Source organism: Crocuta crocuta, unplaced genomic scaffold (genome assembly GCF_008692635.1).
Source record: "Crocuta crocuta isolate KB4526 unplaced genomic scaffold, BGI_CrCroc_1.0 scaffold811, whole genome shotgun sequence".
Classification (NCBI taxonomy): domain Eukaryota; kingdom Metazoa; phylum Chordata; class Mammalia; order Carnivora; family Hyaenidae; genus Crocuta; species Crocuta crocuta.
Genome location: NW_027530352.1, coordinates 791398 through 808583, shown reverse-complemented (window position 1 = coordinate 808583; position 17186 = coordinate 791398). Strand labels below are relative to the sequence as shown.

The 17186-nt window shown below is 41.0% G+C and overlaps 1 protein-coding gene across 1 annotated transcript in view; it reads right to left on the bottom strand.

Moving 5' to 3' along the window:
* Nucleotides 1–7791: 7791 nt before the first annotated feature.
* The window catches only part of SLC17A1 (solute carrier family 17 member 1), a 29747-nt gene continuing 20352 nt past the window's right edge, over nucleotides 7792–17186 (bottom strand). Inside the window, exons 10-12 of the mRNA XM_077765713.1 lie at nucleotides 13355–13445; nucleotides 9057–9196; nucleotides 7792–8169 (exon numbers count right to left, since the gene is read on the bottom strand). Coding sequence (XP_077621839.1) covers nucleotides 9059–9196; nucleotides 13355–13445 — 229 coding nt within the window. The 3' untranslated portion in view covers nucleotides 7792–8169; nucleotides 9057–9058. The remainder of the gene's footprint in view (nucleotides 8170–9056; nucleotides 9197–13354; nucleotides 13446–17186) is intronic.

The window sequence follows — 17186 nt, the reverse complement described above, 5'->3', positions numbered from 1 at the left end:
CCAACTTTGGCTCAGGTCATGATCTCACAGTTCATGGGTTTGAGCCCCACTTTGGGTTCTATGCTGATAACTCAGAACCTGGAGGCTGCTTTGGATTCTGTTGTCTCCCTCTCTCTCTCTGCTTCTCCCGTGCTCATTCTCTCTCTCTCTCTCAATAATAAAAAATATTTGTTTTAAAGAAGGAGCTTAAAGCCATGTAAAACACGGATGGGCTGATAGATCAGGGCCAGCAGAGCAAGCCCCCTGCTGTCGAAGATGTGAAACCCACAAACCACAAGATGGACAAGCTGCAAACCAAGCATTTAAGCTCCAGGCACTCACCTTGTCAAAAAAAAATTTTGTTTCCTAAATAGTTTAGATTAAAGCCAAACACCAAAGTTAGACAATGGGAAAAAAAATTCTATGCAGGCTGAGAACGGCAGGGAAAGCGTTAAGACCATGACCGTGAGGAGGAAACCTCTGGTGCCCCCTTTACTCAGTGCCGGAAAGGCACCCTTCCTCCACATGGAAGACTGGCTGGTGCTGCCCGCAGGGACGGGGTGAGGAGGGCTGAGGCCACACAAGGGGAGGGCCAGCACTACATGCTGGAGGTTGATCAGGGTGCAGAGGGGGTCTGCGCTGGGCGACAGCGTGGAACAGGGTCCGGAGCTGAAGCAAGTGAGGAAGGCTGACCTCCCTACGCACCAGTGAGCAAACCCAGGGGGGTTTCACATGAGCCTCCCCCTCCTGCTATATGTCATTTTTCACCTCTAACTCCAAGTCCCCACCTGCGCTCTCCCTGGTCCCTCGTTCTCCCTTTAGGATGCCCCTCACCTCTGCATGAATAAAAATTGAGTTCAGATCTCTCTAGACTAATTTCTCTGTTGTCAATAGCATAGTACTGACGGAAATCTGTCCTCACCACTTTAAATAGTGTCTAGCTTTATCTCGGCTATTGGTGTAGGATGTCAGCACCCGAGAGAAATGAGGAGGGTTCCCATGGCCCGGGTGGGGTGTCCTAGGGTGGGGTGTCCAAGCCTGGTTAGAAAAGGAGGCTAAACTATACAAGGGGGAAAAGATCAATAAGTGGGGCCGGGAAAACTGGACAACCGTATGCAAAACAATGTAACTGGACCACTTCCTCCACACACAAAGTAAATTCAAAGTAGATTGCAGACTTCAACGTAAGACCTGAAACCACAAAACCTGTAGAGAAAAACATAGACAATGAACTCTCGGACATTAGTCTTACCAATTTTTTTTTTAATCTATCTCCTCCGGCAAGGGTAACAAAAGCAAACACACACACACACACACACACACACACACACACAAATGGGATGACATCAAACTAAAAAGCTTTTGCACAGTGAAGGAATCCACCAAGTTTTGTTGGAAAAGGCAGCCCACTGAATAGAAGATATTCATAAATGATGTGTCAGATGAGAACTTAACACCCAAAATACGTAAAGAACTCCTGCAACTCAATTTAAAAAAACAACNGGGTGGCTCAGTCAGTTAAATGTCCAACTTCAGCTCAGGTCATGATCTCGAAGTTCATGGGTTTGAGCCCCACGTCAGGCTCTGTGTTGACGGCTCAAAGCCTGGTGCCTGCTTCGGATTCAGTGTCTCCATCTCTCTCTGCATTTCCCCCCCACTTTCTCTCTCTCTCTGTCTCTCTCAAAAATAAATAAACATTAAAAAAATTTTTTAAATAGGCAGAGGACCTTCATAGACATTTCTCCAAAGCAGACATCCCGATTGCCAACCGACACATGGAAAGACACCATCGTCACTCACCACCAGGGAAATGCAAGTCAAAACTATAATGAGGTATCACCTCACACCTGTCAGAGTGGCTATTATCAAAAAGCTAAGAAATAACACGTGTTGGCAAGAATGTGGATAGAAAAAAAACTCTCATGCACCGTGGGCAGGAGTATAAATTGTACAGCCACCATGGAAAACAGCAAAGAGATCCCTCAAAAAATTAAAAATCGAATTATCATATAATTCAGCAATTCTACATCGAAGTGTTTATCTGAAGAAAACAAAAACACGAATTCAAAAAGACACACGCATCCTTATGTTCGTCACAGCATTACTGCCAATACACAGTGCATGGAAACTACATAAATGTCCACCAACAGGTGAATGAATAGAGGAGATGTGACGTGTTCAGACAACAGGACGTTACGCAGCCTCAAAAATGGATGAAATCCTGTCGTTTGCAAGAACATGGATGGAGCCAAATGCTAAATGAAATAAGTCAGACAGAGAAAGACAAATACCATATGATTTCACTTCTTTGTGAAATCGAAAACACAAAACCAGCCAACCAACAAAACAAACCAGAAGCAGATTCATAGATACAGAGAACAAACAGGATGGTTGCCAGAGGGAAGGGGGGTGAAGAGCTGGACCAAACAAGGACAAGGAACTAAGAGATACAGCTCCTGATTATAAATTATCTAAGACGCAGGGGTGTAACGTGTGGCACAGGGAACAGTAACATTGCAGCAGCGCTGTCGGGTGACACATGGTAGGTACACTTCCTGTGGTGACCACTCACTAATGTGCATAAATACTGAATCACTATGGGCCTTTTTTGAATTACTGTTTTATACCTAAAACTGATTATAACACTGTATGTCAATTATTCTTCAAGGAAAAAATTAAATAAATAGGGGCACCTGGGTGGCTCAGTCGATTAAGCATCTGACTTCAGCTCAGGTCATGATCTCACGGTTAGTGGGTTTGAGTTCCGTGTCGGGCTCTGTGCTGACAGCTCGGAGCCTGGAACCTGCTTCCGATTCTGTGTCTCCTTCTCTCTCTCCGTGCTCATATTCTGTCTCTCAAAATTAAAAAATAAATAAATAAAACATTTAAAATGTTTTTAATTAAATAAATAAAAATAAACCAACAAACAACTTTTTAGCGTAAAACTAGAGTTTATGCATTTAAAAACCATAAAGAAGAAAGGACTACTAACAAGAGGGGAGAAAAAAGAGATAAAATATCAAAAGGGAGAAAGGAAAATCATTTGCAAATGACACGATTATCTGCCTGCAAACCAGAGAATCAGCTCACACACCATCCTAGCAAGGTCTCTTGGCCACAGTTAAGTTTCCCAGTTAAAAAATTAAATATATGCAAACAATATCTTCCCTGTATCCCAGCCCAAACTTGTAAGAATGCATAGTCAGTAAAAATCACATTCAGGAAATATAAATTAAATTTGATAAGAAATGCATAGCAAATACAGAAAGCAAACTGCAGCACTGGGCTCAAGAAAAACTGAACCCTCATCTGGAATGGGTGGGGGTCATATAATGTTCTCTTATGGGAGATCATGCCCTTACAGCAATCTTAATTTCTCCCAAATAGATTCACTGTGACTTAAATACTGCACTAAGTCTTTATTAAAACGGCCCAGTGATTATAAACTTTCCTGGAATTATAAACACTTGATACTATACATTATCATCCTCAAAAATAAAAAAGATAAAGGTTGTTTGATCAGCCTGATAGTTACATCTATTAAAAATTTGGACCATGTGTAGCAACATGGATGGACCTTGAGGGTGTTATGCTGAGCGAAATAAGTCAGGCAGAGAAGGACAAATATCATATGTTTGCACGTATAGGAGGATTAGGAGGAACTTGACGGAGGAACAAGGGGGAGAAGAAGGGCGGAAATGGTGGGGGAAAGGGAGAGAAGCAAACCATGAGAGACTCTTGAATGCTGACAAAAACTGAGGACTGATGGATGTGGGGGGAGGGGGGGATGGGCATGGAGGAGGACACTTGTGGGGATGAGCACTGGGTGTTATATGGAAACTAATTTGACAATAATCTATTAAAAAAAAAATTTGGACCAACCAATATATGAAGAACAGGTCCTTGTAACAATAGATATTAAACTCTATATTAAGCCCAGAAACACATCTAAATATATAGTTTATTTTACCAAAAGTAGGTAGTTTAAATCAGAAGAAACAAATGTGAAGTATTCAAAAAGAAAAAGAATTTGGTAAAACACAGTAACTTGGAAAACAAGCCCACCCCCGACTTAACTGTGCAATCAACATCTGTAGATGGAGTAGCCAACAAAGAAACCGTGAGCTTTCAGGAAGGAAACGTCTATGCTTATGCGGTTTCTCTTCTTTCTCTCCCTCTCCCCTCCCTGTGAGCTTAAGGATGGCAAGGTCACCCACCGCCCTACCTGGTTGACGCAGCCCCTTCATAAAGTTGGCGGGAGGGAGCTCGGGGTAACACGTGGACGCGGTGAATCACTGCACTGTACCCCCGAAGCTAACATAACCTGTATGTTACCTGTACTGGAAGCAGAGTAAAAAATCACAAAAATGAATAAAAAAAGTAAAATAAAAAGCTTTCAGGAGATTAAAGTCTGCCGCCAGCCTTGGGTTCCCGGTGATAGTGTCAGAAGGAGACAGGCCGGTGCAGTGATGCCCACAGGTGCAACGGGGACCTCTCCTGTGGCTCGTGTGGCTTCACCCTGTGACATTGTTCATTCTGAAGAATCATACCGTCCACGTCTCGTTACACACCTTACACACCCAAACACATTCACCTAAATCTATCAGTTCGGTAAAATCCACTTAAAGCAGCAAAACAGAACACACACAAAGTTTGAAGATTTTAGGATCACATAATTACGGCGTCTAGTTTACAGAGCATCAGCCAGGTTGGTGTTGCTGCCTAAAGCACCGCAAAGCCTTACTGGGAAGGCGGGCAGCCGGTGCTGGGGCCTTAAATGAAATCTGTGTGGTCTCACCAGACTGAGTCCTCCCCACCTCACCCGCAAACAAAGGCAACCACAGCCAACCTAGAAAAAGACAGAAACTGGGGAACTACTGACATTTGCTGGTTGCTAAATTAGGTGGCACCGGAATGAACTCACAGCTCCTTGTGGGACTCCTGGGCTCTAGCCGGAGAGGAAACCGCCGCATGCCCGGGCTCTGGATCCTTCCAGCAGCATGAAGTGGGCGGAGCAAGTGCACCTGGGAACCAGAAGCACCTTAGCAATTCCGGGTCCCAGGCCTTGGGCGCATGAAGGCTCCGCCCTGGAGGAGAGACACATGACTATGACAGATCTTTCTGACATTTTCTCCCTGCTGTTTGGATCCAGATGGAAAACTGACTGGGACCAACTTTGCGACAGTGTGTCAGTCTGACAGAGCCCAGCAAATACTGCGGATTCTGCAAACTGGCTGAGCGCTGCCTAGAGGCCCACAGCCCGGAGGGTGCAGGGTGTTGAAGAAGACTTCCTTCCTCCTCCCAGCGCAGCCTAACAGGGAGCAGGGCCAAGGAAGGCGCCTCTGGGACCCAGCCACCTGTACTGGGTCCCCTCGCTGGCTGTCACCTGGCCTTGGGTCTGCAAAGTGGATTCAAAGCCCCCAGCCCTCCAGCAGCTGCCTGACAGAAGCTGCAAGGCCACCAAGGTAAACAGGGAGTTCCACTTATGCTGTGCTTGGGGCATGGCATCCTCAGAGAGATGCCGACCTAGCAGGAGAAAAGTTACTAGAAAAGTCCAAGGTGTGAGAGAGATTTTGGAGCGGAAAAGAAGGCAGCAAAAGATGCTTACATGCTAGTGAAAAATAGACACATTTTCCTAGAGGATATAATCAGAACATGTAAGCACAATCAAATTTTGAAATATTCCCTGCACCTTCTGAATTATTAGGGGGCGAGGGGCCGGGGCCCACAAAGATAAGGAGGCCATGGTTTTAGGGGAATATAAAATACAGTGACAAGGGGCGCCCGGGTGGCTTAGTCGGTTAAGCGTCCGACTTTTGCTTAGGTCATGATCTCGCGGTTCGTGGGTTCGGGCCCCGCGTCGGGCTCTGTGCTGACTGCCAGCTCAGAGCCTGGAGCCTGTTTCAGAGTCTGTCACTCCCTCTCTCTCTTACCCTCCCCTGCTCACGCTGTCTCTCTCTCTTCTAGAAATAAATAAATAAAACATTTTTAAAAAAATAAAAAAAATAAAATAAAATACAGTGACAAAAATGAAGTGTATTTGTAGTGGTAACAAAGGCTTTTGGGTCGAATGCATCCCTACGAAGGAGACAGCGTTCAGAGTGGGGGAAATATTTGTAAGAAACACGGATTAAGTGAAATGACTCAGAAAGGTAGAATTTAAAGGCGACGGAGCTGTATTCCAGAGAATCGGAAGCAAGCACACACAAGAGTGTGACAATTTTAGATAATTTTAGAAAACCAAAGTTAAGTTTCTAGTGGAGATATACTTACCAAAACTTTTTTGATATTGTAACATAACATCAGGGTGTTCAATAAAAACTGCTTGGAGGGCAGTTGACCTCAGCTCAAGTCATGATGTCACGATTTGTGTGTCAAGCCCCGTGTTGGGCTCTGCGGTGACAGCATGGAGCCTGCTTAGGATCCCCTCTCTCTCTGCCTCTTCTTTTCTCTATCTATCTCAAAATAAATAAACATTAAAATTTTTTAACTGCTTGGACATAAATGGAAATTTAAAAAAATAATGGAAAACTTCATTATACCTTGTAGATTTTATTCAATAGGTCAACTATGTAGAAGCGAGTAAGATTTTTGGGTCTGAATAAAGTAACATGATTACTGCCCAGCTCCATATCTTGGAAATAGAAAATAAACCCTTGCTGATACCTGTAGAATATTTCCTAGCGCTGTTATGGGCTGATTCATAAGGACAACCTCAATAGTTTCGATACTAAGATATTGGTATGAGTTCCCATGTTTTTCAGCTTTTGGTTATATTTCATTCACTTACACAAAACTTATTAACAAAGACATGTTTCATTCCAGATCCAGAGTTTTGCTATTTCTAATCAGCAGCCTTGCATATAATTGCATCTTGATGAATTTCCACCATTACAGAAACTCTTACAACTGGCAATACTGAGGCCATTGAATTTTTGATTGATACTGACCAAATTTCCCTCCAACCATCATTTGGATCATTTCTTTCAATAAATTTGCCAACCAGTGTTATCGCTTAATGTGAAAAAAATTTATTTCTATATTAATGGATTGGTCAGGAAAGTTACTACATGTGTTTATTGTGTCTATAGCTTCCAGTCAACCCACTTTGATTTTCTAAGGAAGCAGTCATGTCATTCACCCATAACGTGAATTTTACTCTTTCTTTGATTACTTTATTTCGTTCTCTCTCAACCCCTTCCTCTTAAGTGAAAACCTCACTGCTTTTTGCACAGATGAAATGCCATCCCATGTACTGACCCACCGCATGGGTGCCCATAAATCCCACCTTCTCTGGGCTACTGGGGGTTAGCTCTAAGTTATATCCCAGGTGTCACCTGCACTGTGCTTGGGTTTCATCCCCTCTGGATGGCTCGAACACTTTCACTGTGCACGTGCCCTCCTCTCCCGTGGTGAAACCACGTGCCTGAATAATGCCCTCAGCTTATGTTCGACAGCACCTAGTTCTAAGACAGACAATCCACCTTCCCCCGCAGGGACTGTCATTCATCTGCTCTCTTACAGTGCTGTCTGTTCTTGTCCACGGTTCCTCCACTCACATTCCCTCCTCCCCCTTCTTTCCCTCCCTCCCCCTCCCCTTCAACCCTTCCCTATAAAACACAGGTAGAGAAAAGTGCCTGAAACAAACCTATGATTCAGTGAACACTCCTTTAATCACCACCGTGGACATAAAAGTAGAACGTTGCCGGAACCCTCGAAGTTTCTGTGTGTTATCTCCTAATTATGGCTCCCTTGCCTTACAAGTAATAACTATCCTGACATTTAGAGCAATGACTTCTCTGCCCNTCAGCATAACACCCTCAAGGTCCATCCATGTTGCTACACATGGCCAGATGTCATTCTTTCTCATTGCCATGTAGTATTAAAGTCGCTTTTAATCTAGAGGCTTCCCCTTCTGTCCCTTGTTTTTCTTTATAATTTATCTGTTAAAAAATCTAATAAGGCTTTTGACTTGTAAAATTCCCACCATTTAGATTTGCTGACGATGTCCTTAGGATTTTGTTGAACGCATTCCCTATTCCCTAGTCTCTGTCTTCCTTGCAAAACAGCAACTATTATCTACAGATTTGATTGTACTCCATTGATGTTCTTAGCAAGACCCTGGCAGTGGTGCATTCTGGCCTCAGGGTGTGCACAGTGTGTCTGGATGTCTCTTTGCGACATTCACCGCTGTTGGGGGAAACAACAAAAACAAAAACGGATCCCTTAATTCACTGGAGTTTTCACAGTGAGGATATCCTACCTGTATCAATTCTTATTTATGCATTAGGGGAAATACTTCTATAAAGACACATGTCTACTCTTTATTTACCACTGAGAGAGTTTAGAGAAGAAAGGCACAGTATCAGATTCTCTTTTGAACTTGAATCTTCAAGTTCAAGTCTCCATCATTCCTTCTAATCAGGGTCACCTTAAAGGTACCTCTCAACAGACCCATACCTTGTGTAATTTGACTGCTTCATAGAGTTTCAGGGAAGGGCTGCTGATGCCACATCCTCTATCTGCTCTTCCTGCCCCACGGAGGGCCTTGCCCAGTGCCCCTTGCAAGCTCCCCTTCTCTTCCTCACCCTTAATGTTAGAGAGGCCTGGCTCCCAAATTCATATGTCCCAGCCCCACGGGTTCCCCAGAATCTCAGAGCAACTGGGCTGCGTGCTATCTCCATCCTGACACCAGAGGGTTTTTTTTTTTAATGTTTTTTATTTATTTCTGAGAGAGAGAGAGACAGTGTTAGCAGGGGGGAGGGGGGGTCAGAGAGAGAGGGAGACACAGAATCCGAAGCAGGCTCAAGCCTCTGAGGTAGCCAGCAGCACAGAGCCCGACGCTGGGCTCGAATCCACGAATTGTGTGATCATGACCTGAGCCGAAGTGGGACCTAACCGACTGAGCCACCCAGGTGCCCCCTGACAACAGAGTTTAGATTTTACATGGTCCCCTTCTCCCCACAAACCCAAACTTGTCCCTCACCAGCACCACAGTCTGCTCAGGGGGACCCTCAACCTTGCCCACTCCTGCATCCCCACTTGCAAAATTGGACCTCAAGCCAATCACTTCTTACCTTCAGAGGCGTGTGTGTTCCTGTCGGTCTTTAGCCCAGTCCTGAATTTCCGCTTTCCCAAATATGAGACAGAAAAGTAGGCTTATCACATTAATGCCTGCCATCAGGAAGAAAATTTTAAACCAGGCAGATTCTGGATCCTGAGGATTATAGTGCAAAGTAATTATAAATTCATGGGCTTGAGGTGCAGCACAGGTCACTTAACAGACATGGAAAAGCACACTCATAAGGAGCAAAAAAAGTTTATAATTTCACTCTACAAAGATAATTACTATGTATCTTTCTTTTTGATTTATGTCTATGTGCATATAATTTTTCATATATAAAAATGGCATTATGATGGACATAGTGCCCAAGCTAAGGATGCATGTTTTTTATTTAGAAATATAGCCATGTTTCACCCTCCTACACTGTTGGTGGGAATGTAAACTGGTACAGCCCCTCTGGAAAACAGTGTGGAGGTTCCTCAGGAAACTCACAATAGAACTCCCCTATGACCCAGCAATAGCACTGCTAGGAATTTACCCAAGGGATACAGAAATGCTGAGGCATAGGAGCACATGTACCCCAATGTTCATAGCAGCACTCTCCACAATAGCTAAAACATGGAAAGAGCCTAAGTGTCCATCAACAGATGAATGGATCAAGAAGATGTGGTTTATCTATACGATGGAATACTACATGGCACTGAGAAACCATGAAATCTGGCCATGTGTAGCAACATGGATGGACCTTGAGGGTGTTATGCTGAGCGAAATAAGTCAGTTAGAGAAGGACAAATATCATATGTTTGCACGTATAGGAGGATTAGGAGGAACTTGACGGAGGAACAAGGGGGAGAAGAAGGGCGGAAATGGTGGGGGAAAGGGAGAGAGGCAAACCATGAGAGACTCTTGAATGCTGACAAAGACTGAGGACTGATGGATGTGGGGGGGAGGAGGGATGGGCATGGAGGAGGGCACTTTGGGGATGAGCACTGGGTGTTATGTGGAAACTAATTTGACAATAAACTATTTGTAAAAAAAAAAAAGAAATATAGCCATGTTTAAAATATATATCTAACACATTTGCATATCAAGAAATGTTTGAAATATAACCTTTACTGACAGATTAGTAATGCAGAGTATAGATTTATAAAATTTACAAAACATCCCTTCTTTCTTTATATTTAAGGTGTTTTTCACTTTTTGCTGATAAAAATTTGAGTACTTTGAATACAATTTATCAAGTACCTTTTCCTTATTTATAAAACATCTTATCTTTAAGCCTATAGTTCTATCAGTATCATTAAGAGATCTTGTAATATTCAGCCACTTTAACCTAGAAAATAGCTGACTTAATCATGGTGTCATAGGCATATATTTTAATCTGCTGGTGGATGCCATGCACAGGTAATTTATTTCATTTTTGTATCTATATTCAAAGATGACATTGAATTTTAATTACATTTGAGACCTGTTTTGCCATTTTGCCTTTTAACTTTTTCATCAGCCAAAATTAAATTTTATGTAGTTGAAGGTATAGTGCATTGTGATTGGGTTTAAAAACGTCTGGAGCCATGCTTTCAAAGGATGTCCAACCAGAAGTTTATATAATTATTAAGTCCTATTTTACATTAGTATCTCTATTGTTCCTTTCTTCATTTACATCTTTAATCATCTAGAATTTGGGGGTCAGGTATGAGAACAGAGTATAATTGTATTTTTCTACAAGTGGGTTTGCCACTATGTTTTTTTAAAAAAATAAATCCATGCCTCAGTTTAAAATGAAATATTATCATCCAAGAATGTATTTTTTTTTCCAATTTCACCAAATCATCATCAGTTTATTTAAAATATAATTAGGAGTAGACATTGAGAAAATAAAACAATATGTTTCCAGACTAGACATTAAATATATTTAATTATACTAGTTAAAACATGTCATACTTGACAGGTCATTGACAGTATAAAAAGGAGCAAGACATGGCCAGAAATTTAATGATAAATAATAAAGCTCGCAATGATTTGAAGTTAATAGAGTTCATTGTGATTTGGAATTGAAGTCCAGCATAGAAACCTGACATGCCTCTTTCTTCATGTATTTTCACCGACGTTGCTTACTAGGTGTGCAGTTTTCTTCATACAGGACTTGGCACGAATTTCAGTGTTTTTCCCCCCATAGGAATTTTGATACTGTGCTTTAGATTTTTCCACAATATACTGATTTGCATCTTTATTTTTCCCCAGGAGGACAATCTATTCTGTGTATACAATGTTATTTTTTCTTCTGCATTTACACTATATATACCTGTAACTTACTTTTCTTGACCAGTTGGGTTTGCTAGCATTTCCCTGCAGGGTAAGTCAGATAGCAAACATGTGTTTGTTTTTCTTGATTTCAAAGGGTCGACATGTAATGCTACTAATAGCTGTTATGAGTTAAATACATGAGCGTCTGATACTTGCTGATACATACATGATCAGATTCAGTAAACCCTTAAACCCATGATGTTTTTATGTCATTTTAGCCATTTATAGCTGGAGACCCCAAGAATTAGACTGAGAAATGTTTCTGGGTCACATAGCTTAGAAGTAGCTGCATAACATAGTTTTGCCAGAGAAATACATACTTGAAACACCTAAGTGGCTGACTCTCAATTGTTTCTACTGTTTTTACTTAAAGAAAACTTTTTTCCTAATAATAATACCATCTTTCTCTGGTTAATGTTTGCTTCATTCTCTTTTATGCATCCTTACAACTTCCAGTATTCCTGTCTCTTTATTCTAGGTAGGTATCTTATATATAAATGGCCTATGAACAGATTGAGTTTTTAAACTATTTTTTAATGTTCTTTTGTTTTGTTTTATTTTATTTATTATTTTATCTTTGAGAGAGAGACAGAATGTGAGTTTGGGAGGGGCAGAGGGAGAGGGAGACACAGAATCCAAAGCAGGCTCCAGGCTCTGAGCTGTCAGCACAGAGCCCAATGTGGGGCTCAAATTCATGAACTGTGAGATCATGATCTGAGCTGAAGTCGGCTGCCTAACCAACTGAGCAACCCAGGCATCCCTAGTTTTTAATCCAGTCTTAAAATTTTTGTCCTTTAACCACAGAGTTTATTTGCGTTTATTTCCTACAATCTCTGTGTTTTCTCTTTGCATTTATTACTAAATCTCTGTGTTTTCAATCTGTCCTGTGTTTTACCTCTATTCTTACTCATCCCCCTACATATCATTTTTTCTTTCAAATTGAGGGGGTTTGCTTTTATTTTTTCCCCATTGCATTTTTCTCCTCTACCCTGGTTTGAAACTTTCACATTCTGCCTATTTTGAATAGTTACCCTTGAAATTTTGACCCATATACCAAAAAAAAAAGTAATATTAATTCCTATATTTTAAGAAAATAGAAGGACTAGGAAGAGGGGAAAATAGGGAATGTTGTTCAGTGAGGAAAATAATTTCAGTCATGCGAGATGACAAGTTCTAAAGATGTACAACAAAGTACACGTAGTTAAAAGGACTCTTAACTAATACTATAATGTACACTTAAAAATTAAGAGGATACATTTATGTGGTTTTTCTTACCACAATAATTTTTTTAAGTCAAAGAAGAATCCTATAGCCTCTGAATAAATATTCCTTCATTAAAAGAAAAATTGAGCTCTTTAGTTTCCTATTAAGTGTCTCTCAGATTATATAACTATTTTTTCTTATACTTTAGCTCTGTCTTGTTTTTACTTATAATTGTACATGTCATATTATTAACAATATTTTATAAAGTCAGTATTTTTTAAAATGTTTATTTATTTTTGAGAGAGAGAGAGAGTATCAGCAGGGAGAGAGGGAGACACAGAATCTGAAGCAGGCTCCAGGCTCTGAGCTGTCAGCACAGAGCCCAACATGGGGCTTGAACATTTTTTTCCTAGATAACATTTCTGGTATTTATAAACGCTATTTAAGTATGTTGATTTTATTTTGAGCAAACTTACTGAACTCTGTTCTTACTTTTTTTCATTTTCTATTTTGTGTTGATTGTGTTGGGTTTCCTAAGTGGATGATTATAGAATCATTGAAAAACTGAAGCCTTATTTTATTCTTTCTGATTCTTAAGTCTATATTTTTGTTTTCTTTTAAAACAGTGTCTAGAAATTCCAGGACAGTATTTTTTAAAAAGTTGATAAATAGTGCAGGTATGAGCATCCTTTTCTCATCAGCTCCGGCCGATGTTACCTCTACAATTGCTTGTCTATACACTACCTTCTTTCTCTGTACAACTACTGTTAGAGAAGTAACCGCCCATGTCTGAATGCTCCTTACCTCATTCAGGATCATTCCACAAAGAATGGAGGAAATCAGTCCTCCTACCATTCCAATTACAGTCGTCACTGCCTTAAGAAATCCGTAGTAACTGTGCAAAGAACAACGACACAACACAGTTGCAAAGTCAGACAAACGCTACAGGGAAAGCCAGCCTAATGACATGACGTGTAAGAGAGCTAACCGTTGATTTCCTGGGTTTTTCACTCCTCCTTCTCAAATTCCATTAAAATGTCAAAAAAGTAAGTCGAGATAAGTAACTTTCGGTTGCAGTACAAAGTCAGAAAAGTTGGCTTTCATAGTAAAAAAAACATTAAGAGATTGAGAAAATGAGACCATAGCCGAGTGAAAGCCAGCAGGATTAGGAAATCTATAAACACGGTTGAGAAATTCAGAAAGTGACGTTTATTGGTAATGGCAACTGGCTTAGGGTCAATACCGAATTGAAGGACTCTATGTTCACCTGGTCTGTTCCCACAGCCCCAGGTCCTGGCCCCAGCGATTGCTCCCAGACCTCAGACAAGGAAAGCAGAAGCTTCGTTTCCAAACAATAGTGCTCAGCCAGTCCTGGGTACCCAGACCCGGTTCTGCAGAAAGTGAGCCACAAAAGCAGGGAAGCCACTGAGAATGACCAATAGACTAGGGGTCAAATCCATCAAGCCACAGAGAACGGCTCTCTGCCGTTCAGAGAGCAGAACCAGTGTCTTACCAAAAATTGAGTTCTCTCCTGGACAGGGCATCTCTGCCTTTCCTGACTGACAGATCTCACCAGTAAAGGTTCTGTGTTTTCTTTTCTTCCCTTTTATGAGATTGAGCGTTTTCTGTTGGTTTTGTTCTGTTCATTTGGTTTTATTTCCCTGGCTTGGTTTTATTCTTACTCTGCCTTTACGTGCTGGATGTGGGAGGCAGTATATAGTTTGTCCATTAGTTTCTGTGTCTTAAGAAAGGAATCACCGGGGCGCCTGGGTGGCTTAGTCGGTTGGGCGTCCGACTTTCACTTAGGTCATGATCTCGCGGTTCGTGGGTTCGTGCCCCGCGTCGGGCTCTGTGCTGACTGCCGGCTCAGAGCCTGGAGCCTGTTTCAATCTGTGACTCCCTCTCTCTCTGACCCTCCCCTGCTCACGCTGTCTCTCTCTCTCTCTCTCCTAGAAATAAAACATTAAAAAAAAAATTTAAAAAAAAAAAAAAGAAAGAAAGGAGTCACCAACGGACCCAGAGGCCCCGCCTGCAGCTGTATACAGTCAGTGGGCGGAAATTTGACTTGCTGGTTACGGGCAGCTAGAGAGTGTGTCCTAATGTACAAACGAGAACATTTACGGGTATGAGCAGCCACGGGCACAAATCGGGGCAGAAACCTCCAACTGTACCCAAATTTATAGTTCCCTGTTTCGTTTGGCAAGAGGACCCCCAGGGTCATAAGTGGGAATTGGGCCACTTAGGACTTTTGTGAGCCTTTGTCACATTTGCATCATGAGTCCTCTCCCCATAACAATATTAAAAATTATATTTTATGACTCTGTGTGTGTGTGTTGAAGGAATTTTCAGTTTCACCTAATTGTCAGATTTACAGCTTGAAGTTGTTCATAAAATTGTTTCCTTTTTGTATGTTATGACTTACCATAATGCGTACTTTGATATTACTGATATCGATAATTTTTCTGTTTTTCTTAATCAGCCTTCATTATATTATTGATTTTATTAATTCCCAAAGAACCAATGTGTGACATTGTTGATTTTCTATGACTTTTTTCCCTAATCTTCATAACTGGGGGAGAGGGCTAATTTGCTGCTTTTTTCCTGGCTGCCTGAGATAAAAACATGATTTTTGATTTGAAGACTTAACTGTCTTTCAATATATATGTTTAAAGCTACACATCTCTCTCTGGGCATGATTTTAAAAGCATCCCACATGCTTTGAAATGTCATATTTCATTATAACTTATATTTTCTTTAAAAAAAAATTTTTAATGTTTGTGTATTTTTGAGAGTCAGAGAGACAAAGTGTGAGCAGGGGAGGGGCAGAGAGAGGGAGACACAGAATCCGAAGCAGGCTCCAGGCTCTGAGCTGTCAGCACAGAGCCTGACGCAGGGCTCGAACCCGTAAACTGTGAGATCATGATCTGAGCTGAAGTTGGACGCCCAACCAACTGAGCCACCCAGGCGTCCCTAAAGTATTTCCTGATTCCAGTGGTGATTTCTTCTCTGCCTCAGACATTAATTTGGAAGCAATGGGCTAAGTGTCATTTGGTTTTCATGGTAACCTTAATTCACTGCGATCTAAGAATATACAATAAGACCTTGGTTTGCGAGTTTGTCAGTTGCAATAACTGTCCCGTAGGCAACGGTCCTCTCCTCGTTGAACATCGTGTCATGTTCCATATATGTCAACTAGGTCAAGCCTGTTACCTTTGGTTCTTGTCATTCTCGCCTTTCATGTCCTTACTAACCTGGTGCCTCCCTCTGATTTTGTACAAGCTATTGAAAGAGGTTATGAAAATTTCTCCCTTTGTTGTATATTTGTGTAGTTCTCTGAGTCCTCTGAATTTGTAATGAATATAAATTAAAGCTGTATTCTTGGATTCAAACAGGGATATAATTCTGATATTTCTCTCTTCAGCATCATGAACTAACACTTTACTTCTAGTAGTGTTCTATTTTTTCTGCTACTGGCATAGTTGTTTCAGGTTTCTTTTGGTTAATATTTGCTTGGGATACCTCTCTCTATTCTTTAATTGCATCTGTGCTACGTCGTCATGTTTATTGTGTGTCTTTTATTTGTAGCAGGCTGCAATTTCCTTTATTATTGAGCTTGACAATCTTGATACTTATTTGGAATATTTCATCCATATTGGTTTCATATAATAACTGATATACTTGTGATTGTCTTTATCTGTTCACTATTTATTTTCTTTTTGACCTCCTCTTTCACATTCCACTTTTTCTTTCTTCTGGATTCAACTGTTTTATTTTGCTTTTCCTTCTATGACGTTATTTCACTGTTGTTTACAAGCATTGAAGATATTATAGCATTTCCTTTTTACTTAAGTTTAGTGTGAATTATACTTTTACTCTTTTCTCTGTAACACCAGAAGCTTAGAACATTTTTCAGATTTTAATATTTTAACATTTCTGTATATCTCCCTCTTTGCATTATTGCATCTTGTATTTTAATTCCTTAATGCAGTTTGTTTTGACATGCATTTCAGCTCACAAGGTATTCTCTACTGTTTTGCAAATCGATAGTCTCTATAATTACACATATATTTACTCTCCCTAATTGCTCCTAAGTCCTTCTAGCATAATCAGGTTTCAATAGGGATAATTTCTTTTTAGCTGAAAATTTTCTTTTAGGATCTCTTTTAGTGAAGCTCCACTGGTGGCAATTTCTTTGTCTGAAAACATTTTTATTTTGCTCTGACTTCTGAAGAGTATTTTCACGAGGCATAAAATTCCGGGTTGACATTTATTTGTTTTTTGGCATTTTATAGAGCTCATATCATCACCTCTGGATTTCATGGTTTCTATTGAAACCAGATGTCAGGCTGACTATTATACTACTTGAAAGAAACATGTCTTTTCTCTCTACCCCCTTTTAAGATTTTTCTCTTTGTCTTTGTTTTTTGGCATTCTTTTTTTTTTTTTCTAGGAGAGAGAGAGAGACAGCGTGAGCAGGGGAGGGTCAGAGAGAGAGGGAGTCACAGACTGAAACAGGCTCCAGGCTCTGAGCTGGCAGTCAGCACAGAGCCCGACGCGGGGCTCGAACCCACGAACCACAAAATCATGACCTAAGCGAAAGTCGGACGCTTAACCGACTAAGCCACCCAGGCGCCCC